The sequence below is a fragment of the Macaca mulatta genome, chromosome 2 (genome assembly GCF_049350105.2).
Source record: "Macaca mulatta isolate MMU2019108-1 chromosome 2, T2T-MMU8v2.0, whole genome shotgun sequence".
Lineage (NCBI taxonomy): Eukaryota > Metazoa > Chordata > Mammalia > Primates > Cercopithecidae > Macaca > Macaca mulatta.
The window spans coordinates 60,106,046-60,133,702 of record NC_133407.1 but is presented as its reverse complement, the minus strand read 5'-3'; the positions used below and the strand labels follow the sequence as shown (position 1 = coordinate 60,133,702).

The 27,657-nt window shown below is 34.7% G+C and overlaps 1 protein-coding gene across 1 annotated transcript in view; it reads right to left on the bottom strand.

Annotated features, from left to right (window-relative positions):
- Positions 1 to 27,657, bottom strand: part of LEKR1 (leucine, glutamate and lysine rich 1) — a 225,032-nt gene that overhangs the window by 94,991 nt on the left and 102,384 nt on the right. The window contains exon 6 of the mRNA XM_015131868.3: positions 16,304 to 16,489. Within this exon, the coding sequence (XP_014987354.3) occupies positions 16,304 to 16,489 (186 nt within the window). The remainder of the gene's footprint in view (positions 1 to 16,303; positions 16,490 to 27,657) is intronic.

Sequence of the window (27,657 nt, the reverse complement as noted above, 5' to 3'; positions counted from 1 at the left end):
TGGCAAACTGAATCTAGCAGCACATCGAAAAGCTTATCCACCATAATCAAGTTGGCTTCATCCCTGGAATGCAAGCTTGGTTCAATATATGCAAATCAATAAATGTGATTCATCACATAAACAGAACTAAAGACAAAAACCACATGATGATCTCAATAAATGGCAAAAAGGCCTTTGATAAAATTCAACATCCCTTTATGTTAAAACTTCTCAATAAACTATGCATTAAGGGAACATACTTCAAAATAATAAGAGCCATAGATGACAAACCCACAGCCAATATCATACTGAATGTGCAAAAACTAGAAGCATTTCCCTGGAAAACTGGCACAAACAAAGATGCCCTTTCTCACCACTCCTATAAAACATAGTACTGAATGTTCTGGCCAGGGCAATCAGGCAAGTGAAAGAAATAAAGGGTATCCAAATAGGAAAATAAGAAGTCAAATTATCTTTATTTGCATATAACATGATCCTACATCTAGAAAATTGTCTCAGCCCAAAAGCTTCTTAAGGTGATAAGCAACTTCAGCTGTCTCAGAATACAAAATAAATGTGTAAAAACATTACTCTACACCAACAACAGGTGAGCCAAGAGCCAAATAATGAATGAACTCCCATTCACAATTACTATAAAAAAAAAATGTAAAAACCCTAGGAAGACAACTAACAAGGGAAATGAAAAATCTTTTCAAGGAGAACTACAAATGACTGCTCAAGGAAATCAGAGAGGACACAAACAAATGGAAAAACATTCCATGCTCATGGATAGGAAGAATCAATATTATTTAAATGGCCATACTGCCCAAAGTAATTTATAGATTCAATGCTATTCCCATTAAACTACCATTGGCATTCTTCACAGAACTAGAAAAAACGATTTTTAAATTCATATGGAACTAAAAAGAGCCTGAATAGCCAAGGCAATCCTAATCAAAAAGAAAAAAGCTGGAGGCATCATGCAACCCGATTTCAAGCTATACTATAAGGCTATAGTAACCAAAACAGCATGATACCAGTACAAAAACAGACATATAGAACAATGGAACAGAATAGAGAACTCAGAAATAAGACAGCACACCTACAACCTCTGATATTTGACAAACCTGACAAAAGCAAGCAATGGAGAAAGGGTTCCCAATTTAATAAATGGTGCTGGGAGAACTGGCTGGCCATATGTGGACAGCTGAATCTGGACCCCTTTCTTATGCCACATACAAAAATCAACTCTAGATGGATTAAAGGCTTAAATGTAAAACCCAAAGCTATAAAACCCTAGAAGAAAATCTGGGCAGTATCATTCAGGACGTAGGTACAGGCAGAGATTTCATGATGAAAATGTTAAAAGCAATAGCAACAAAATCAATAATTGACAAATGAGATCTAATTAAAGTAAAGACTTTCTGCACAGCAAAAGAAACTATTAATAGGTGAACAGACAACCTAAAGAATGGGAGAAAATTTTTGCAATCTACCCATTTGACAAAGGTGTAACATCCAGAGTCTACAAGGAACTTAAAAAAACGTACAAGGAAAAAACAAAAAACTCCATTAAAAAGTAGGCAAAGAACATGAACACACACTTTTCAAAAGAAGACATACATGCAGCCAACAAACATGAAAAAACACTCATCATCACTGATTATTAGAGAAATGCAAATTAAAACCACAATGAGATACCATCTCACACCAGTCAGAATGGTGATTATTAAAAAGTCAAGAAACAACAGATGCTGGTGAGCTTGTGAGAAAAAGGAGCTTTTACACTGTTGGAGGGAGTGTAAATTAGTTCAACCTTTGTGGAAGACAATGTCGCAATTCCTCAAAGATCTAGAGGCAGAAATACCATTTGAGCCAGCAATCCCATTACTGGGTATATACCCAGAAGAATATAAATAATTCTATTATAAAGATACATGCATGCATATGTTCACTGCAGCACTATTCACAATAGCAAAGACATGGAATCAACCTAAATGTCCATCAATGATAGATTAAATAAAGAAAATGTGGTACATATACACCATGGAATACTATGCAGCCATAAAAAGGAATGAGATCATGTCCTTTGAAGAGACATGGATGGATCTGGAAGCTGTTATCCTCAGCAAACTAATGCAGGAACAGAAAACCAAACACCTCATGTTCTCACTGAATGATAGGAACACATGGACACATGGGGAAAACAACACTCACTAGGGCCTGTCAACTGGGGGGTGAAGGGAGGAAGAGCTTCAGGAAGAATAGCTAATGGATGCTGGGCTTAATGCCTAGGTGATGGGATGAGATCTGTGAAGCAAACTACTATGGCACATGTTTACCTGTGTAACAAACCTGCACATCCTGCACGTGTACCCCAGAACTTAAAATAATTGAGGGGAAAAATAATAATATGTCAATATTCATTCATTAATTGTAACAAATGTACTAAACTAGTGTACAATGTTAACCACAGGGGAAACTGTGTTGGGGGAGTGGTATATGAGAATGCTCTATATTATCTTTTCATTTTTTCAGTAAATCTCAAATTGCTGTAAAAAATAAACCTTTTTTTTTTTTAAAAAGACTCCCCTCATTCATCTCTCATTCACGTAATTCTGATTGCCTCCAAATAATAAATACTGTTGTTAGTTTCTTGTATGTATATCTCCAAAGATTTTAAAAATTTATACAGAGTATAAGTAAATAATAATACACATATATTTCACTTCATATTTTGTATACAAATTATACCACAGTGCATATGCAATGTTATGTATCTTCCTTTCCTTATTTGACAATATAGTTTGGAGATCTCTACACATTAATATACAAGGAACTTTCTCTGTCTCTTTCTCTCTCTCTCTCTCTCTCTCTATGGCTATATGGACTCTACTGTTTGAATACTGCACAATTTATTTAACCAGTCACCTATCATGATGTTTTAGGTTGCTTGCAATCTTTTAGTATTGCTATGCTTCAAAGAATAACTTTGCAAATCTGTTATTTCATTTATAAGAAGGCATATCTACATGTTAATTCCTGGAAAAGGAAGTAAGTCCAGGGTCAAAGGAGGGCAGTTCATTTGTATTTCAGAAAAATATTGACAAACTAGTCTCTATAGTAATTGTACCAATTGATAGTCCACCCAGAAATACATTAGAGTGCCTCACCAACCCAATCTGCTATCATACTTTTGGGTTTATTTAATCTGATACATGAAAATCACTATCTTAGTAGCTTCATTTTTTATTGATCTTATAAATATTTGAAATATTTAGCTCTGACAGTATTTTATTTTGAAGGAAAAAAGATCAAAGCTAAACTCCAAAACTTCACAGTTTCCATGAGGATCTATTATTCATACATTAAAGAATTTCACAAGTATTTATATTGTCAGCATTAACAGCTCATGGTATAATAAATTCCAAAAATGCATTTTTGTTGCTACTACTCTTACATGTTTTCGATGTGCCTCCATTTAGCTAAAAATAGCTTCTAGTTCTAAAAAGGCTCCAGGAATCTACAACTCCTGGGGCCATCCCATAAGCAGCTATTTCAGGTCAAGAGGAAAATCCAGGATATATGAGAAGAATTTCAGTTTTCTCAAGAATGCAAGAGTGCATCTTTAAATAGAGCTTGCCACATTAATTCCCTACTTTTTCTGGTTCATAAAATCAAAACCCTATATACCACTTGACTATTTCAAGTCACAAGTATACGTAATTCATTTGAATACAACTTTCATACAAAGATTAAAAATTGATTTGTTCATTCCTTATACTATACCCAATGATAAAAAATTATTTGAAGCATTAGAATCTCACGATTCTAAGCTATTAAAGAAAAAAATCAACCCCAAAGCTAGCAAAATACAAGAAATAACCAAAATCAGAGCTGAATGGAAGGAAATCAAGACACACAAAAACATTCAAAAGATCAATGAATCCGGAAGTAGGTTTTTTTTAAAAGTGAATAAGATAGGCCACTAGCTAGACTAATAAAGAAGAGAGAAGATCCAAATAAACACAATTAGAAATGAAGAAGGAAGTGTTACCACTAACCCCAGAGAAATAAAAACAACCATCAGAAACTACTACAAACACCTCTATGCACACAAACTAGAAGAGATGCATACATTCCTGGACACATACACCCTCCTAATACTGAACCAGGAACAAATTGATTCCCTGAACAGACCAATAACAACATCTGAAATTAAATCAGTAATAGTCTACCAACCAAAAATAAAAGCCCAGGAGCTGATGGATTCACAGCTGAATTCTACCAGATGTACAAAGAAGAACTGGAACTATTCATAGTGAAACTATTCCAAAGAATTGAGGAGGAAGAATTCCTCCCCAATTTATTTTATGAGGTCAGCATCATCCTGATACCAAAACCTGGCAGAGAGGCACACACAAAAAAATTCAGGCCAATATCCATGATGAACACCAATGCAAAAATCCTTAACAAAATACTTGCAAACCAAATTCAGCAACACATCAAGAAGCTAATACATCTTGATCAAGTAGGGCTTCATCCTTGTGATGCAACGTTGGTTCAGCATATGCAAATCAATAAACGTGATTAATCACGTAAACAGAACTAAAGAAAAAACCATGTGATTATCTCAATAGATGCAGAAAAGGCTTTTGATAAAATTCAACCTCCGTTTATATGAAAAACTTTCAATAAACTAGGTATTGAAGGAATAGACCTCAAAATAGGAGCCATCTATGCCAAACCCACAACCAACATCATATTGAATGGGCAAAAGCTGGAATTATTCCCTTGAAAACCAGAACAAGACAAGGATGCCCTCTCTCACCACTCCTACTCAATATAGTATTGGAAGTCCTAGCCAGAGCAGTCAGGCAAGAGAAAGAAATAAAGGCATTCTAATAGGATAAGAAGAAGTCAAACTATCCCTGTTTGCAGATGACATGTTTCTATATCCAGAAAACCCCTTAGTCTTGACCCAAAAGTTCCTTCAGCTGATAAACAACTTTAGCAAAGTTTCAGGATACAAAATCAATGTACAATCACTAGCTAGCATTCCTATACGCCAACAACAGCCAAGCTGAAAGCCAAATCAGGAACACAATCCCATTTACAATTCACACACATACACAAACACACACACAAAATTCCTAGGAATAAAATACATAGGAATACAGCTAACTAGGCGGTGAAAGGTCTCTACAATGAGAATTACAAACTGCCCAAAGAAATCAGAGATGACAAAAAGAAATAGAAGAACATCCCATGCTCATGGATTGGAAGAATCAGTATCAGTAAAATGGCCATACTGCCCAAAGCAATTTACAGATTCAATGCTATTCCTATCAAACTATCAATCACGTTCTTCATAGAACTAGAAAAAATTATTTAAAAATTCATATGGAATCAAAAAAGAGCCAGAATAGCCAAGGAAATCCTAAGCAAAAAGAACAAAGCTGCAGGCATCACATCATCCAACTTCAAACTATAATACCAGGCTATAGTAACCAAAACAATAAAAGAAATGAAAAAGGGGCAGTAACTACAAATAAAGAATAAGAAATAATAAGAAAATAATGCTCTGAACAACCTCATGCCAACAGCTTTGAAATCTTGGATGAAATGGACACATTATTACAAAAATATATTTTACTAAGATTGACTCAACAAAAGCAAAAAAAAAAAAAAAGGTTCTGTAACTAATAAATTGAAACAGTGTCTTCCCACAAAGATATGTCCAGATAATTTTCTAAGCAAATTGTACCAAACTTTCAAGAAACAGAGAAAAACTTAATTTTATACAATGTTTTAGAAAGAACCAAAAATTAAAGTATATTTCTCAACTCATTCTACAAGGCCACAGTGACCTGTAACCACAATCTGACAAAAATATTAAAACAAATATAGGCCTATTTCTATTATGAAAATTGATGTAGCAATTTTAAACTAAATGTGAGTAAATTAAAACAAACAGCTTTTCTTTATGCTGAGTATATGATCAAATCTTATTAAATGTTCCTTTGAAATATGAAGTAAAATACAATTCTCTACTTGAGAATTCTTGCAAAATCCTTGCAAAAACACTAGAAGGTAGGGGCTGTTATTATACCCATTTTGTAAATAAACTAAAGCCCAGAGAAGTTAAGTAACTTATCCAAAATAACACAGCTAGTAAATATTGAAGCCAAAAGAACAGCATAGTACTGGTACGAAAACAGGCACACAGACCAATGAACCAGAATAGAGAGCCCAGAAATAAAGCCGCAAACCTACAACAATCTGATCTTTGATAAAGCTGACAAAAAAAAGCAATGGGAAAAGACTCCCTATTCAGTAAATGGTGCTGGGATAACTGGCTAGTCATATGCAGAATACTGAAACTAGACCCCTTCCTTATGCCATATACAGAAATCAACTCAAGATATATTAAAGACTTAAATGTAAAACCCAAAACTATAAAAACCCAGAAGACAACCTAGGGAATAACCATTCTGGACATAGGAATGGGCAAAGATTTCGTAACAAAGATACCATAAGCAATTGCAACAAAGGCAAAAACTGACAAATGGGATCTAATTAAACTTAAGAACTTCTGCACACCAAAAGAAGCTATTAACAGAGTAAACGGACAACTTACAGAATGGAGACAAAATTTGCAAACTATGCAGCTGACAAAGGTCTATTATCAAGCATCTATAAGGACCTTAAATTCACAAGAAAAAAACGTCAAACAAGCCCATTAAAAAGTGGGCAAAGAACATGAACAGACACTTCTCAAAAGAAGACATACATGTGGCCAAAAAGCATAGGAAAAAAAGTTCAATATCACTGATGATTAGAGAAATGCAAATCAAGTGCCAATGAGGTATCACCTCACACCAGTCAGAATGGCTATTATTAAAAAATCAAAAAATAACAGATGCTGGTGAGGTTGCAGAGAAAAGGACACACTTATACACTGTTGCTGGGACTGTAAATTAGTTCAACACTGTGGAAAGCCATATGGCAATTCCTCAAGGAGCTAAAAGCAGAACTACCATTCAACCCGGTAATCCCATAATTGGGTGTATACCCAGAGTAATATAAAGCATTCTACCACAAAGACACATGCATGCAAATGTTCATAGCAGCACTATTCACAATAGCAAAGACATGGAATCAACCTAAGTGCCCATCAATGACAGATTGAATGTTCACTGTCAGCATTATTATTTAACAGAGTGTCAGAGTTTCGGATGAATTTAATAAGATATAAAGAAGACAAGAAAATAAAATAACAGATATAAACACTGGGGAAAAAATAGAAGAACTCTTTTGGGAAGTTGTAGGCCCAAGAGTCACTAATAAAAAATGTCTACTGTAGAATTAATATGAGAGTTTTGTGAGGTGGATGGATATAAAACAAATATATAAAAATGAATAGCTTTTGTCTACTCTATCAACAAAAATTGAAAAAATAGTCTATTCATGGTAGAGGCAAAACTGATAGTAACAAATTTAACAAGAATGGCAAAGAAACATATTTAAGTAAAACTATTACATCTTATTAAAGAACATATAATAGCATTAAAAATGAAACAGCATACCATGTTTTTGAATAAAAAGACTTAACAATATTCAAAAGACAATATTACCAACATTTTTAATTCTCTAAAAATTAGTTTGTAAATATAATGCAATTCAAATTAGAATCCTTGTTGGCATTAGAGGTGAATGTAATCATCTTAAAGTTTATGTGGAAGAATAACTTTCTCTGAATATGTAGGAAAGATGTAACAAATACAGAGAGAAAAACTTTTACTAGGTACTTCTTGGAGCCTATGGATTAGAGGTAAATAAAATTATATTAAAGTTAAAATGAAAGACTAACTGTCTGCAAATATGTATTTAAAAAGTAAGAACGGTGGAGACAGAAAGGGTTTAGCACCTAAAAGAATATGCTAATAAGTCATATTCAAATCAATGCACTATTAATGGTGCATCAAAAATATTAGTGGAACAGAAGATAGAATATAGTAATAGTTGCTAGTACAGACAGTTCCCGACTTATGGTTCAATATGATTTTTTGACTTTATGATAGGTTTATCAGGATGTAACCCCATCATAAGTTGAGAGGCTTCTTACCAATTATGATGGGGTTCTGGTTTCTACTGAATGCATATTTCTTTAACACCACAGTAAAGTCAAAAATTTGTAAGTCGAATCATGGTAAGGTGGGATCGTCTGCTGTGTTGCCAGCATTAAATGCATTTTTTTACTTACAATATTTTCAAGTTAGGATGGGTTCATTGGGACATAACCCCACTGTAAGTAAAGAAGCATCTGTATATATTAAAATTTTAACATATAACAGATAGTAGTTCTATCTAGTGAGAAAAGGATAAATTATTTAATACATAATACTGATACAGTTGGAAAAGAGTAAATCTGGACCATTATATCTTGCACCATATTACAGATAAATTCTAGAGGGGAGGGGGAGCAAGAAGGCCAAATAGAAACCACGAGCAATCATCCGCCCTGCAGGAACAACAAAATTGAACACCTATCCACACACAAAAGGCACCTTCTTCGTAAGAACCAAAACCAGATCAGTAATCCTAATACTTGGTTTTAACATCCTATTGAAGAAAGAAGCACTGAAGAGGGCAGGAAAGATAGTCTTGAATTTCCAGTGCTACCCCTCCCCCCATCCTTTGGCAGCAGACCTGTGGCACAGAGAGAGAATCTGTGTCTTTTGGGGAGGAAGACTGCAGTGACTGTGGGACTTTTCATTGTAACTCAGTGCTGCTCTCTCACAGAAGAAAGCAACCAGGGGCAGAATTCAGACAGTGTTCACAGAGGGAGCATTTGGACCAGCCCTAGCCAGAGGCAAATTGTCCATCCCAGTGACAGGTACCTGAGTTCCAGCAGGCTCCACCACTATTGGCTAAAGTGCTCTGAGGTCCTAAGCAAACTAGAAAGGCAGTCTGGGACACAGGAACTGCAATTCCTGGGCAAGTCCTGGTGCTGTGCTGGACTTGCAGCCAGTGGACTTGGGGTGCATGTGATCTAGTGAGCTGAGGCATTCAAGGGAGTGCTTGCATCACCCCTACCTCAACCCCAGGCAGTGCAGCTCACAACTCTGGAAGAGACTCCTTTACTCTGCTTGAGGAGAGGAAAGTAAACAGGACTTCGTCTTGCAACTTTGATACTAGCTCAGCCACAGTAGAGTAGGGCACCAGGCAGAATCTCAAGACCCCTTTTTCAGGCTCTAGCTCCTGGACAACATTTCTAAACATACCCTGGGCCAGAAGGGAACATGGTGCTTTGAAGGAAAGGAACCATTTCTGGCAGAATTCATCACCTGCTGACTAAGAACTGAATAGTCAGCAGTGGTAGCAATATAGTGGTAACCATACAGTACTTGACACAGGCCTTGGGTGAAACCCAGAACTATGCTGGTTTCAGGTGTGATGTAGCACATTTCCAGCATTGGTGGCTATGGGAAGAGACCATTCCTGCTTGAGGAAAATAGAGGGAAGAGAAAGGAGACCTTATTGTTTTAGCTTGAGTACCAGCTCGGCCGCAGTGGCATAGAGCACCAAGCAAGCTTCTGAGGTCCCTGATTCCAGGCCTTAGCACCTGAACAGAATTTCTGGACCCTCCCTGTGCCAGAGGAGAGCCCGTGGCCCTGAAAGGAGAGACTAAGGAGTGGCAGCATTAACCACAAGCTGAATGAAGAGCCCTTGGGCCTTGAGTTAACAGTGGTGGTAGCCAGGCAGTACTTGTTGTGGCCGGGGCACTGGTGGCCATGGGGAGATATTCCTCTTCTTGAGGAAAGGGGAAGAGTGGAAAGGACTTTGTCTTGTGGCTTGGATGTCAGCTCAACTATAGTAGGATAGAACGTCAGGTAGATTACTAAGCTTCCTGACTCCAGGCCCTGGCTCCTGTACAGCATCCCCAGACTTGCCCAGAGCCAGAGGGAACTCACCGCCTGAAAGGGAAGAGCATAAACCTGACTGAATTAGCTATTTGCTGATTATAGAGCCCTGGGGCCTTCAGTGAACATCAGCAGTAGCCAGGCAGTGGTCACTGTAGGCCTTGAGTAAGACCCAAATGAAGTGCTATGCTGGCTTTGGGTCTGACCCAGCACAGTTCCAGTGGTGGTGGCCATAGGATTACTCGTATCACCCCCTCTCCAGCTCCAGGAAGCTTAGCACAGACAGAAACACTCTGTTTGGGGGAAGGTAAGGAAAGAGAACAAGAGTCTCTGTCAGGCAATCCCGTGAATTATTGGATCTTACCCAAGTCCACCAAGGTGGTATATCTACAAGTCTGCAAGACCCACAGTATTACTGAGCAGGTGGTGCCCTCTAAAGCAGGTATGGCTGCAATGACCAAAGACTTAGATCATAACACCCAAGTCTCTTCAAATACCTAGAAAGTCTTCCTAAGAAATATGGATACAAACAAGCCCACACTGTGAAGGCTACAATGAATACCTAACTCTTCAATACCCAGACACCAACAAAGATCAAGATCATCCAGGAAAACATGGCCTCACCAAACAAACTAAATAAAGCACAAGGAATCAATCCTAGAAAGACAGAGATATGTGACCTTTCAGACAGATAATTCAAAATAGCTGTTTTGAGGCAGCTCAATAAAATCCAAGATAACAGAGAACAAATTCAGGATTCTATCAGATAAAATTTAACAAAGAGACTGAAATAACTAAAGAGAATCAAGTAGAAGTTCTTTAGTTAAAAAATGCATTTGACATACTAAAGAATTCATCAGAGTCTACTAACAGCAGAATTGATCAAGAAGAAATAATGGGTTATAAGATATTATTTGCAAGCTTCATGGTAAACCTCAAACCAAAAAACATACAACAGATACACAAAAAATAAAAAGCAAAAAATTAACATAACACCTGAGGAAATCACCTTCAGCAAAAGGAAGAGAAAGGGAAGGAAAGAAGAGAGAGAAGACCAGAAAACAAATAAAGTGGCAGGAGTAAGTCCTTACTTATCGATAATAACATTGAATGTAAACAGACTAAACCCTCAATTGAAAGACAGAATAACTAAATGAATTAAAAAATAAGACCCCATGATTTGTTGTCTACAAGAAACATACTTCACCTATAAAGACACAATAAACTGAAAGTAAAGGGATGGGAAAAAATTCCATGCAAATTGACACAAACAAAATAAAATGCACAAAAAACTATATTTATACAATACAAAATAGATTTCAAAACAAAAACTATAAAAAGAGACAAAGAAGTCATGACATAATGATAAAGGGGTTGATTCAGCACAAGGATGTAATAATTGTATATATGTATGAACCCAAGACTAGAGTACCCACATATATAAAGCAAATATTACTAGAGCTAAAAAGGGAGATGGAATCTAGTACAATAATCTAGTACAACAATAGAAGTGTAGAACAAATGGACCTAATAGAAATTTAAGAAACATTTCATCCAATGGCTACAGAACACACATTCTTCTCAGCACATGGATCATTTTCAAGGATAGACCATGTAAAGCATCAAAACAAGTCTTAAAACATTCAAAACAATAGAAATAATATTAAATATGTCTCTGACCAAAATGGAATAAAACTAGATATCAAGAACAAGAGGAATTTTAAAAACCATACAAACATGAAAAACTAAAAAATGTGTTCCTGAATAGCCAGTGGGTCAATGAAGAAATAAGGAAGTAAATTTTAAAATTTCTTGAAACAAATTAAAATGTAAACACAATATAGCAAAACCTATGGGATCCAGCAAAAGCAGTACAAGAAGAAAGTTTATAGCAACAAGCACTTACATCAAAAAAGTAGAAAGCTTCAAATCAACATAACAATGCATCTTAAAGCATGAGAAAACCAAGTCCAAAATTAGAAGAAAAGAAATAAAGATCGGAGCAAAAATATATGAAATTGAGACCGAAGAAAACAATATAAAAGATCAACAAAATGAAAAGTTGGTCTCTTCAAAAGATAAACAAAATTAACAAACCTTTAACCCAACTAATAAAGAATAAAAAAAGAGAGAAGACCCAGATAAATACAATCAGACATGAAAAAGGAGACATTACAACCAATACTGCAGAAATTCAAAGGATCGTTAGAGGCTACTATGAGCAACTATATGCCAATAAATTGGAAAACCTAGAATAAATGAATAAATTCCCAGATATATACAATCTACCAAGATTGCTCAATGAAGAAATCCAAAACCTGAACAGGCCAATAAAAAAAAGGGAAGCAAGGATGGTCCAACATATGCAAATCAGTGTGCTACATTATATTAACAGAATGAAGGTCAAAAACCATATGATCATTTCAGTTGATTCTCAAAAAGCATTTGATACAATTCAACATGCCATTGTGATAAGAACCCTCAAAAAACTGGGTATGGAAGGAACATATCTTAACATAATAAAAGCCATATAAAAGAGGTCCACATTTAGTATCATACTGAACAGGGAAAAACTAAAAGCCTTTCCTCCAAGTCTGGAAAACAACAAGGATGCCCACTTTCACCACCATTATTCAACACAGTGCAGAAAATCCTAGCTAGAGCAATCAGACAAGATAAGGAAATAAAAGGCATCCAAATTGGATTGGAAAGGAAAAAGTCAAATTATCCTTGTTTGCAGATGATATAATCTTATATTTAGAAAAACCTAAAGACTCCATAAAAACTATTAGAACTAATAAACTAATTCAGTAAAGTTGCAGGATATAGAATCAACATACAAAAACCAGTAGCATTTCTATATGACAACAGTGAACAATCTGAGAAAGAAATCAAGAAAATCATCCTATTTACAATAGCTAAAAATAAAATAAAATATCTAGGAATAAACCTAACCAGAGAAGTAAAAGTTCTCCAAAATGAAAACACTGATGAAAGAAATTGAAAAGGACACACACAAAAAGGAAAGATATTCCAAGTTCATAGATTAGAAGAATCAATATTATTAAAATGCCCATACTACCCAAAGCAATCTACAGATACAATGCAATCACTATCAAAATACCAATGTTATTCTTCACAGAAATAGCAAAAATAATCCTAAAATTTAGATGGAATCACAGAAGACCCAGAATAGTCAAAGCTATTCTGAACAAAAATAACAAAACTGGAGAAATCACATTACCTGACTTCAAATTATACTACAGAGCTATAGTAAACAAAACAACTGGGTACTGACATAAAAACAGACACAGAGACCAATGGAACAGAACAGAAAACATAGAAACAATTTCATGCATCTGCATTGAACTAATTTTTGACAAAACTGCCAAGAACACAGGTTGAGGGAAGACAGTCTCTTCAGTAAATACTCCTAGGAAAACAGGATATCCATATGCAGATGAATAAAACTAGATCCCTATCTCTCACCATATACAAAAATCAAATCACAATGGATTAAATACTTAAATCTAAGACCTCAAACTATGAAACTACTAAAAGAAAACATTAAGGAAACCCTCCAGGACACTGGACTGGGCAAAGGTTTCTTGAGTAATACCCCACAAGCACAGGCAGCCAAAGCAAAAATGGACAAATGGGATCACATCAAGTTAAAAACATTCTGCAGGAATCACATCAAGTTAAAAACCTCCTGCACAGCAAAGGAAACCATCAACAAAGTGAAGAGACAACCCACATAATGGGAGAAAATATCTGCAAACTATCCATCTGACAAGGAATTAATAACCAGAATACACAAGCAGCTCAAACAACTCTATAGGAAAAATTTAATAACCTGATTTAAACGAATGGGAAAAAGATCTAAATAGACATTTCTCAAAAGAAGATACACAAATGTCAAACAGGTATACGGAAACGTGTTCAACATCACTGATGATCAAAGAAATGCAAATCAAAACTATACTGAGATATAATCTCACCCCAGTTAAAATGGTTTTTATCCAAATGACAGACAATAGAAATTCTGGCGAGGTTATGGAGAAAAGAGAACACTTGAACACTGTTGGTGGTAATATAAATTAATATAATCACTATGGAGAACAGTTTGGAGGTTCCTCAAAAAACTAGATGTAGAACTACCATATGGTCCAGGAATCTCACTGCTAGTTATAATACTGAAAGAAGGAAAATCAGTATATTGAAGAGTTACTTACACTCCCATGTTTATTGCAGCACTATTCACAATAGCCAAGATTTGGAAGTAACCCAAATGTCCATCAACAAATGAACGGATAAAGAAAATGGGGTAAATATACACAATGGAGTACTATTTAGCCATAAAAAGAATGAGATCCAGTCATATGCAAAACACGGATGAAACTGGAGGTCATTATGTTAAATGAAATAAGCCAGCTAAAGAAAGACAAATTTTGCATATTTATTTGTAGAAACTAAAAAAAATTAAATCAATTGAACTCCTGGCAATAGAGAATAGAATGGTGGTTACCAGAGTCTGGGAAGGGTGATGGGGCAGGATTGGGGGGATGGAAAGTGGGGAGGGTTAATGGGTACAAATATATAGTTAGATAGGGTGAATAAAAGCTAGTATTTGATAACACAACAGGGTAACCACAGTCAACAATATTGTACATTTAAAAATAACTAAAAGAGTGTAACTGAATTGTATGTAATACAAAGAAAGGATAAATGCTTGAGGCAGGACACCTCATTTACCCTGACATGATTATTATACATTGTATGCCTGTACCAAAATATCTCATTTATCCTATAAATATATACCCCTACTATGTACCCAGAAAAATTAAAAAGAAAAAATTTCAAATAGCTGTCTAAATTTTTTAAATAAAATCAAAATAAATTCTATATGTATTAATGACTCACTTGGGAAACAAAACCCAGGATACTGTATGTACTATCTAGGAATGGGATGACTTTAATAAGACTACGCAGAAACAATACAAGATAATAATTGATTATACCAAAATTAAAAACTTCGATATGGTAAAGTTTACAATAAAAAGTCAATAGATAAATTATACATTAGAAAAAAAATTGAATATAGAATATAATACCTATACTGTATAAAATTTGCTATAAAATTATCAAGAAAAATTCCAATAATGCAATAGAAAATTTCCAGAATCTATGAATAGGTAGTTCTCAGGAGAGAAAATAAAAATATATGATTATTTTAAATTTTATCTGATTTTAAAATTTTTATCTGTTGATACTGCTACAAAGTTAATATGATGACTTGTTATCTTCTCTTCCAACACTAGGTTCTCTCCAGATTTCCATAGTCTGTGGTATGTTTCCATGATTAAAGACTCCCAAACACAGGAGGTTCAGAACGCTTTCTGACTTCTTTCTCTTCCGTGTTTACCAGACAGATGTTCATCTCCCTGGTCTTGGGTAGTCACCTCAACCCTGATTCTATCTCACCCTTCCCACTGGGCCACGGAGAAGGCTAAATAGACACAGTGGGACAAGCATGAGCATTGAAGTCCAACCAGTTTTGCTTTTACTTTCTGCCATTTACTAGGAATGTAGTACCAGTTATGATACTTTGTGGGCCTTGGTTCTCTCCGCTGTAAGATAGGATAATTATACATGCTTTTCGTGGTCTCTATAAGAACAGATAGAAATAATTCATATAAAGTGTCTAGCACACTTAGGACTTAAAAAATGTGAGTTCCCTTCCCTACTTCAGCTTCTTATGGTTAGTCTTGGGATTGGGATACTGGCAAAGATATTTTCAAAATGGCTACCTGGCTCCAGTGTCTTGATGTTTGAAATACTCTATTCATTAATAACAGATTAATTTTTCTAAAACTCTGCTTTTGTGATATCATTTTTCTGATTACCTATTTTATCGATCCCTTCCTACCTCCAGGGAAAATTACAAACTGCTTACATTTACTGTCAAGACACTCATTCCTCTGAGGCGGAGACAAATTTTAAAACCTTGCCTAAGATGCTTCAAACACTTTAAATTTTTTCATTTGGAAAAATGAAGGATTGCCTACAAATCTGGATTCACCTTTACAAGGAAACATAGTAAAGCACAGATATACCAAAGTAAATTTCACTTTAGTTTTCTGAAATCTTACACTGCAGTTGAAATGTCTTTTATATATCCACTTAAGTCTTACCACACTAAATGGCAAAACTGGAAATGACAGCAAGTATTGACCACAGGCACAGTTATCACCATAGTGATACTAATAATTAAGCATATTTGCAACCCAAAATAATTAAAACAAGATTTTGTTGTAATTTTAAGTAAAAATTTAAATATTTCCTCATGTAGTTATATAACTAGTCACCAACAACAGCAAAAAAGACTTTTTTTTTACCTAGTACTTCTTTTTCCAAATCATAGCATCTGGTTTGCAAGTTTACTTCCTGTTGTCTAGATGTCTGAATCTGCTGAGATCTCAATATGGCTGCATCTGACAACAATTTCAGATTTTTCATTTCCTTTTCAAGGCATACTTTATTTCTCTGGGACACTATCAAACTTTTATTCAGTATGTCTATTTCTGTAAAAAGAATTCAAAGTTTACAAATAGCCAATAATTGAATCATAAAACATTTCTCTAAAGATTGATTAGTTTCTTTTAGGAAATTAATAGTTGAAAGGCAATATGACATTTCTGAGATTATAATGACATCTAACTAAAAAGTTAAATTTAAATTCAGTAGTCATTCTGAAAATGATGTTTTATTGCTACATGATGCATGAAATCTTTTAACAGTATTTTTTTAGCTTTTAAATTGCATTAAGTGGTAATAAAGCCTGCTTTTTAAATACTCACATAAATGAATAATATAAGATCTGTGTAATGTTATGGGTTTTATTGAAATTTTTTTTTAGGCAACATGATTCAGAAAAGTAAATTGAAATGTTCTAGCATGAGCTGGTTGGGTGGCATTTCTAAGGGGTTAACTAGGATACATTCTCTACAAATTATTAAGAAAGATTTTAGGAGTAGAGTGGACTAGAAGGATGTAGTGTCTAGAACTAATAAATTTATAGGCAGAAAGCATAGTTAGTAATACCTTAATGATTTTAATAGTACTGTGTCCCCCCAATAAGACCAGAATTCATCATAATAATCATGTCATTATTCTATTTAGATTGTTTAATAAAAATGTCTTTATAGCTCTACTTAGATTTAAATGTGCTAATTTTATATAATTTCATGAGAAATGCATGGAGCATATTATCCTTTGGAATAATTAACAAGCTACCTGTTCATCAGTCTTTTCTGCACTATTGCCTTAAACGATCATTAAAACACATGAACACACACTCAACAAATATAAAATAAGTGCTATAAAATTTGTACAACCACAATTAATTGAATTGATGAGCATGTGATTTACATGAAAATTTGGACAGTCTGCTTTTTCAGACATTTCAATTGGAATTCCCTTCTTTGGTTAGCCCATCCTCGACTATGTGATAGGTTTAACATGTGATGAGATGTCAAAAGTGGTTGGTTTCGTTTATTGCTCTTGGTGCCACCACAGCAGAAACAGCAACCACGTGGGCCAGTGAAGACCACAAGTAGAGATACATAGGACAGACATGCAGTAGAGGTAATATGGCCAGGAAATGGTTATAGGAGAAGTAAAGCAGAGAGCTAGAACAGAGCACAGGAAAAAGAGCATGTTTTAAGGGATTGTGATGAGGAGGATCAGGAATGTAGTACAAGGAGAGAAAAGCAAAATATCTTTTCATGGGTAGAAAGCATGTCTGGGAGAAAAAGTGGCATTTGTGATAGACTTGGGGAATAAGCACAAGGGGCCTGGCACCTTCTCTACATTTAGTTCCTGCTCAAAATGGAAAACCTAGAGAAATAAATTGCAGGAACCAAATAAGTGGGATTTTAATATAGTCCAATGATTATTTTATGTGGGAATGTTTTTCCTCAAAATAGCTATATGCTACTAAAAACTTACAACTATGCACCAATTTGTGTGAGGAAAACTACTAACACACAGTACATAAAATTTTTAAAAGAATAGAGTTAAAGAAAATAAGGAGGTTAGTTTCCCTACGTACCTAAAAAGTCTTTCTGTGTATTTTTGTAGCCAAAAAGGTGGCTCCTTAAGGTTGAATAAACTATAACATACCAAAACCATATCTATGTTTAAGTCAAAATGACACTGCACAGCACCACACACATGCTGTCACCTATTTATCATTTGCCAAAATGACACTGCTTAGGTTAGCAAGCTGACTCTGTTAGCATACACTATACTCTAAAATAACTACTAATGTCAATGTGACTTTCTATCTTACATTAAAAGAGTAAAAATCTGCAATACAAATTTATTGTGAAATATATTCTAAGACATGGAAAAGTACATCAAGATTTCAAAACTAACAAAAGCTACAACATTCCTAACACAGAGTTAGGAAAAAGTAAACTCGATGGAGATGAATTAATTTACCTTTTGCAAAATAAACACTCCTTTGCCTATGGCAATCCTAGTGGCAAAGATTCAATTCTACCCTTGTCATTATACAATTCCATACTTGTCAGACATGTGTCCTGATTTGGGGTTCAGAAATTAAGATTCCCCACAAGGTCAACCTATACTGGTCATTGTATCCACCTTGAACTTTTCCTGTCTCAGCACCATCCCATGAAGAAGGTCCTCCTATCCTCATATATTCAGCTATCATGGCTCAAATGTTACCTCTGTGCAGAAATCTTTTTGGACCTGATCTGGATGTGATCTTCATCTTCCTGGAACTCACAGCAATTTACAACATTTGTGTTGCACTGATCACATGCATACATGTGACCTACTATTGGACTATAAGTTATTTTAGGCCATAGATAGTATCTTATTCATTTCTATTTCCCCCCTTATTTCTACCATGATGTCTTAGGATTAACAAGAGCTCAATAAATGCCTAATAAATTAGCAAAGGCATTGCTGAGCAAAATTTCTAGATTGTTTTTGATATACCACTAGCTGAAGATCCTGAATATGTGTTTATCTGTCTTCATTTCAGAGGCAGGCATTTTGAGCCCCACATTTTTAAATCTCAGAGTAGGATAGGCAGTTAAAACACATATCCAAAAGAAACATTTTTAATTGAATAAATGAATCAATCAATTCTATCCCTAATTTAATCAATTTTGTGAAAAATGTGGACTACATTTCTAAGCCTAATTCTAGATTTGAATTTTAAAAGTTCAACAACTATTCAGTCAATAGTTGTTTGAGGAGTGGAATTCACCTGATAAGTATTCTGCCTTGGTAAAAATATTTTTCCTGAAATTTATTTTATTAAAATAAGTATGCTCTTGTTTAAGAAAATTTCATCTATAAAAACTTCATTTTAAAAAATGTCAATTACGTAAAGTGATAATCATTTGCTAGAATAGGAAATATTTTACTCATACCTGCTACTCAATATTCAGCATACATTAACAGCAAGAAAATATTAAGCAATTCCCTTTTCTAGGAATGTTATTTTAGTTTTGGACTTTGATTTTAAAGCCTAATTTTAACATGCAAATCTTTTAAAGTAACTGAATAATATTGTGCAATATATATGGGGTTTACTACATTTATTAGTTTGCTAGGGCTGCTGAAAGAAAGTACCACAGATTGAGTGCTTAAACAACAGAAATTTATTTTTGCACAGCTCCAGAGACTAGAAATCTGAGATCATGGTGTCAGCAGAATTGGTTCCTTCCTGGACAGCGAAGGAAGGATCTGTTCCAGGTCTCTCTCCTTAGGCTTGCAGGTGGCTGCCTTTTCCCTGTGTATTCACATGGTGTCTGTAGGTGTCTGTGTACAGATTTCTTCTTCTTATGACACCAGTCAGATTGGATTAGGGGCTACCCTAATGACCTCTTTAAAAACTTTATCTCCAAATACAGTTACTGTAGGAGGTACTGGAGATTAGGACTTTAACATTTCAATATATGAATTTGAGGAGGGGGACACAATTCAGCCCATCACACTATATTTTAGAATACTTGTTATTTAAAATGTTTGTACTATTATCAAAATTTATAGCCAATACATGTTTTTAGCTTTTAGAATAAGTATTATCACATAATTCACTAGCTAATGCAAATACAATTATTACTATTAAGCTATGCAATCAATTTCTTTACCTTGATAAGTTTTTTTCTTTGTTTTTCTATTAGTCCTGTGAGCTTAGGCAAAGGAACTCAAAATTATGCTAGGTCATTATATTATTAGGAAACCTCTATAACTTTATTATCAAGGCATTCTGATGTTACAAACACAGTGTGATTCTTAATTCACAAAACTTCACAGTTTGATTACAATAATAGGGAAAAAGACTCAGTGACCAGATTTACTAAATAAAGAAATCAAAAAATCAATAGCTGGTGGCTCACGCCTGTAATCCCAGCACTTTGGGAGGCCGAGGCAGGTGGATCATCACCTGAGGTCAGGAGTTCGAAACCAGCCTGGCCAACATGGCAAAACCCTGTCTCTACTAAAAATACAAAAATTAGCCGAGGGTGGTGGCATGTACCTGTAGTCCCAGCTACTCTGGAGGCTGAGGCAGGAGAATAGCTTGAACCTGGGAGGCAGAGGTTGCAGTGAGTAATCATGCCACTGCACTCCAGCCTGGACAACAGAGCAAGACTCCATCTCAAAAAACAAAAAACAAACAAACAAACAAACAAAAAACAACCTAAAAAACTTTTTATTTTGAAATAAATATAAATTTACAGAAAGTTGCAAAGAAATGTGTAGGGAGTTCCTATTCAACCTTAACGCCACCTCACTTCTTCCCTTGTTGACATTTTGTATAACTGTAGCACACTGTCAAAACTAGAAAATTGCATTGGTAAAATCCACAGAACTCACTCCGATTTTACCAATTGTATACACACTCATATGTGTGTGTGTGTGTGTGTGTATGTATAGTTCCATGCAATTTTATCATAAATGTAGCTTCATTACGTATCAACACAATCAAAATACAGAATTGCTCTATTACCACAAAGTTGATCCCTGCAATTCCTTTATAGCCAAACCTACCACTATCCCCACCATCCCTAATCCCTGGCCACCACTAATCTGTTCTCAACACTTATAATTTTGTTCTTACAATTTTGTTATTTCAAGAATGCTATATAAACAAAATCATATCTTATGTAAACTTTTGAGACTATTTTCACTAAGCATAATTTAGCTGAGGTTCATTCAAGTTGTTACACATATTAATAATTTGCTTCCTTCTGTTGCTGAGTAGTATTACATGGTATGGACATAGGATGTTTTTCTTTCATCCATTGAAGGACATTTGGGTTGTTTCCAATTTTGGGCTATTATGACTATAGCTGCTATGAACATTTACATACAAGTATTTTTGAGAACATAGGTTATCATTTATCTGGGATAAATGCTCAAGAGTGCAAATGTTGGGTCATGTGGTAAGTGCATCTTCAATTTCAGAGGTAATTGCAAAATTATTTTCTAGAATGGCTGAACCATTTTATATTCCTACCAGCAGTGCTGAGAAAACTGGTTTCTTTGATCCATGTCAACACTTAGTATGGTCAGTCTTTTCAATTTTAGACATTCTAATAAATGTGTAGTTGTATTTAATTGTAGTTTTGCATTTTCCTGATGGCTAATGATGTTGAACATTTTTTCATGTACTTATTTGCCATCTATATTTCATCTTTGGTTAAATTTCTACCAATATCTTTTGCCCATTTTTTTAATTGATTTTTTTTAATATAGAATTTTGGGAGTTATTTATTCTACATATAAATCCTTTGTTGGATATGTGTTTTGCAAGTATTTTCTCCCAGTCTGTACTGTAGCTTTTTATCCTTTTTAACAGGTCTTTCACAGAGCAAAATTTTTTTTTTTTTTTAGGACAGGGTCTTGCAATGTTGTCCACACTGGAGTGCAGTGGCTGCTCACAGGTATGATCATAGAGCATGGCAGCCTCAAACTCCTGGGATTAAGCAATCCTCCCACCTCAGCTTCCTGAGTAGCTGGGACTATAGGCACGTGCTACTACACTCTGTAAAAGTTCTTAAATTTTACTGAGATCCAATTTATCAATTTTCCCTTTTAGGTATCATGATTTTAGTTCAAGTTTAAGAACTCTTTGCCTAATCCTAGGCCCCAAAGATTTTTTTTTTCCCTAAAAGTTTCATATTTTCTATTTAAGTCTGTGGTTAATCCACTGAGTTAGTTTTTGTAAAAAGTACACACTTTAGGACAAGGCTCTCTTTTTTTTTACCTAAGGATATTCAATTGTTCCAGCATCATTTGTTGAAGAGGCTATTCTTCCTCCACTGAATTGCCTGTGTGTCCTTATCAAAAATCAGTTGAGTATATTTTTCTGGTCTAATTATGTAGATTTTTAAAAAACTACATGTGAAAACCCTTTTTGTTACTTTATTTAGGAGAAAAGCTATAAACCCATTACAATGAAACATTCGGCAATAGAAATGAGAAACGAATATGATAGGAAAAACACAGACTTTAGAATAAAAAAGAATAGTTACAGCTAACATATCTTGCTTCCTTATTCTGCTAGGCATATGGGGTGTGTGTGTGTGTATGTGAGTTCTCATTGTATAAATGAGGACACTGAAGTCTCAGTTTTTTTTTTTTAAGTGGCAGAGTCAGGATATAAACTTTGGCTGACTCTTAGAGACCTGCTCTTAGGATGCCTATATATCTTTATGTATTAAGAATTCAAGCTGCAGCACAGAGGCCAGCATGGTTGAGCGCAGATATATTGGCTTGTGTGCCCTTCTCCAGGCATGGTGGTAAGTCTGTACAAGGGCAATGCCATCAAGGATCCTACGTTCCCCTTCAAATTTTTCCTGATTTCTGCCAAGAGTTCTAACATTCCTGACTCTGAATAGTGTTTGTTTAACAAATTTAAGTAAAAGACGAATTAAATAATAAAGACAACTAGAAAAAAACATTAACAGGTTAGGATTAAGAGTGACTGTTAAAGTGTTCTTCAGCTATAATTCACATCGTCCTAATCATTTTTGTGAATATCAAATAAATTATAACATTTACAAATTTTTGTATGTTAAAATGTTCATTTCACTGTTTATCCACACTAGTCATCTCCAATAGAAATATATATAATGAAAACCACACATATAATTTTAAATTTCCAGTAGCCATATTAAAAATATAAGAAACACAAAAATTAATTTTAATAGTGTATTTTATTTCATTCCACATATCCAAAATGTTATTTCAACAAAAGGCTATATCCACATTTCAAGTGCTCAATAGCCCCATGTGGTTGGTGGCTAACCTATAGGAAAGCAAAGGTCTGCCTGCTTCTTAGGCTCCTGGTCATCTTTTCATGTAAGTGGGATATAGTTCCTCAAGTTTTACTAGAATTATCCTTTAAAAACATTACATTCAATTTATTTTTTCTATACTTAAGATATAGATTATTTGCTTAAAATTTTATGCTACAAAATTGGCATGTTTATGTAGTTACTAGGATTGCTGTTAAATTTAAAATGTGTTCAAATTGATCAAAGAAACTGTAAAAAGGCAAGCATCAGCACCTTTCAAGTTTTACATGTATTTGCACATATTTGTACATCCATGCCCTGGAAATTTGACTGTTCTGATAGCACTAAGAAGAAAGTTTTTTTAAAGGTGAAAAAAGCTCTTATAATAATATAGCTTCAGTTTGACACACCCCATCTGTTGTGTTCACCAAGCTCTTGCTTGGGAATTGAATATACTTTCCTCGTGTGTGCATTTCCACCTTAGAGCTTATGTCATCACTATTGTGTAACTTCTAAACAAGGTCCTTCAGCTTCTGAGGCAAAGTGGTATACTATAATGGTAAATATAAAAGTCAAGGGTTGAAAACTAACTCGTATTTCTTCATGTTCAATAAAATATAAAATGTAACACTCGCAAATGAAAAGCAAAATGGTCATATACTTTGATTCTGCAATTCCACTTCTAGGAATTCACTATGTTAAAGAAAAAAACAGGATAAAATAATAAATATGCATGTATAAAGATGTTCAGTGAAGCCTTATTTACAATAGCAAAACGTGATCAACCTAAATGTCCAGGAATAGAAAATTAGTTAAATAAAATACATGCCTATAATAAAATACTGTCAACGTAGTTAATTGGCATGACTATATTTTCATGATATATTTTAAGTGTATATATGTATATATATGTACAGAAAAGAGTTTAGAAAACTCTATATCAAAATGTTAATAGCAGTTATCTCTGTGTCATGATATTATAGATGATTTATGTAAATTTTTCTTCTTTTTTGCCCCTTTTCTGTATTTTCTATGTTGTTATATTGAGGTTGTTTTATGTTTATGATTGCAACAATCCTTATATCCTTTTGAATTTGGGAAAAACTAATTATTAAGTGTTTATATTTTCCTCTTGTAAATTCAATAAAAAACTTTCAAACTGATTTTTAAAATCCAATTTGAAATTGTACTACTGATAATAGCCTACATTAAATTCGCTCTTGGTTTTCAGGCAAGTGTAGCTAATGAATGAAGCCTCTCCTCCCTTTCCAGATTATAGAATATGTAAGCATTACTAAGAAATCTTAGAGGATACTCAGAGGTTCCAAAACCTAATATAAATATTATCAGGAATCTGACTATGAAAATGTGGGTGTACTTTAGCTTCCACTTCCAATTCCACAAAGTTCACTGAGCACCTACTATGTGACAGGTTCAATTCTCTTAAAACACTAGTAATATAGCATTCAGCAAAACAATCAAAATTCCTGTTTTCACTGAGATTACAACCAGTAGGAGGAGACTGGCAGTAAACACATAAATCAATAAATGAATATTTCTGGTAGTAGTAAATATTATTAAAAATGAAAAAGAAAATCAGGATAGAGAAGGACTATAAAGGAAGACAACTTTAACTAGGGCAGTCAGCAAAGATGTTTTTGAGGAGGTGGCATATGAACTGAGACTTTCAATTACAAGAAGGGACAGCTACTTGTTTGGGAGACCCTTAGTCAATTTCCCCTGCATGAATCTGAAGGGCCTCCCTCTTTTCACATATTGCACAGTCATGGCCACAGGTCATATGCAGGGAGAATAAAGTGAGTGAAGCTTTCTGAGAGAGGAGGGTTGTTCCTCTACACAGAGGGGGCGTCAGTGTCTCCTTTTTTGTTATTTTTCTAAGATTGTGATACACTGCACTATATAACTGATATAACTGTTCCCAGCTATGTGGTTTAATTAACAGTCCTAAAATGGATAGTTGCCTTAAAAGTTTCCTGAAAAAGAAAATATGGATTACAGAAAATATTAATAATGCAACACAAATGAAAACAAAAACATTAGAGTTGATGTCTCTGCAAGTCTAGCATGATTGAATTCACAACTATTGATATTATGAGGTAAGTATTCTATAAGATGTGACAAGACACTCAAAAATGAGAAAATTACCAAGACGACTATTTTACACGTACATTCATATCTTTTATATGAATACCTCATTACAAAGAATAAAATGAAAGAGACTGACAATACTAAGTGTTGGCAAAGATATGCAACAACTAGAGCTCTCATACACTGCTGGTAAAAATGTGAAAGGAATAACCACTTTGGAAAAGCCTTGGGTAGTTTCTTAAAATGTTGCATATACCCTACTATACAATTCAGCCATTCCACTCCTAGGTATTTACCCAAAAATGAACAAAAACATATATCCAAAAAAAGACACATACGAATGTTCAAATAATGGAAATGATGCATAATATATAGTATATTTACAAAATGAAATACAATTATGTAAAGTATATCTATATTATTAACTGTGGCAGAAGCAAGATACCTCTGGCACAGATATGCAGATACTGGAAGTTAAAAGTCAGCAGAAGAACACTAAAGGTCCAAAGAATATGACTAGAACACTCTCAGTGTCTGTTCCTTTTTTTTTTTTTTTTTTTTGAGACAGAGTCTTGCGCTGTCACCCAGGCTGGAGTACAGTGGTGCAATCTCTGCTCACCATAAGTTCTGCCTCCCAGGTTCATGCCATTCTCCTGCCTCAGCCTCCCAAGTAGCTGGGACTACAGGCACCCACCACCACGCCCAGCTAATTTTTTGTATTTTTAGTAGAGACAGGGTTTCATCGTGTTAGCCAGGATGGTCTCGATCTCCTGACTTCGTGATCCGCCCGTCTCAGCCTCCCAAAGTGCTGGGATTACAGGCGTGAGCCACGCCTGGCCTGCTCCATTTAATAATATAGATATCCCCTTTGTTTTTTTTTTTTTTTTTTTTTTGAGATAGTCTCACTCTGTCACCCAGGCTGGAGTGCAGTGACATGTTCACTGCAACCTCCACTTCCCAGGTTCAAGCAATTCTCATGCCTCAGCCTCACAAGTAGCTGGGGTCACAGGTGTGCACCACCACACCCAGCTAATTTTTGTATTTTTAGTAGAGACAGGGCTTTGCCATGTTGCCCAGGCTGGTCTCAAGCTCTTGAGCTCAAGCTATTGACTTACCTCAGTTTCCCATAGTGCTAGGCATGAGCCACCACACTCGGCCTAATATAGACATACTTTTTACATGTTTGTTACAATATTCCTCTATTTGCCTACATTTAATTATTAAAGTTAAATTTCAAATTTAAAAGCATATTGTCATATAAAATGTATTTCTGAAGGCACATATTATATAACAAAATTGTTGGTAAGTGAAATTAAAGTTTCACGGTTTAACATGATTTTTTCCCAACATTTAACTATGAAAGTTTTAAAACATATAGAGAAGTTAAAATAATTGTATACTGGACACAAATATACACACTACTTAGATTCTACAATTAATATTTTACTATATTTGCTTTATCATGTAATTATATATCTATCAAACACTTTATACATCCATCAATCCATCCTATGAATATCAAGGTAAGTTGCAGACATAAATATACTTCTCTCCTAAACATTTCATCATAGAGATAGAGTTCAACATTTGGATATATTTCTTTTCGAGTAAATTTACCTACAGAAATGTACAAATCTCAAATGCACCAGTAGATGAGTTTTGGGAAATGCATCGACCTGTGTAATGCAAACCCCTATCAAAACATAAAGAATTACTATCATCAAAGAAAGTGCCTTTGTGCTTTTCCAGTCAATCCTATCCTCTATGGCAACCACTGTTCTGTTGTTCTGTTTCTTCCCCTCTGTAGATTAGTTTTGCCTGTTTCTAGAACATTGTATAAATGAAATAATACAATATGTATTATTTGTGTAAGGCTACTTTCAAGTAGCATAATATTTTTGAGGATTATCCATGCTACTACATTATCTGCAGTTCATTACATATTCCACTGAATATATCCAACTGTTTTCTTTTAGAGAACCCATTCTACTACTGATGTACTCCTGAGCTTTTTGCAGTTTTAGGATATTTTGAATTAAGCTTGAATAAAGTTGCTGAATATTCTCATATAAGTATCTTGTGGACATACGTTTTCACGTTTCTTGGGTAAATACCAAAGGGTGGAATTTCAGGGTCTTTGGATAAATGTATATTTAGCTTAATGGGAAACTGTCAGATCTTTTCTCTAAGTGGCTGTAGCATTTTACATTCTCACAAATTTGTACAAGGATTCCAGTACTCTACTTAGTAACATCTGCTGCCATCAGACCGTTTCATTTTAGCCAATCAGACGAGCT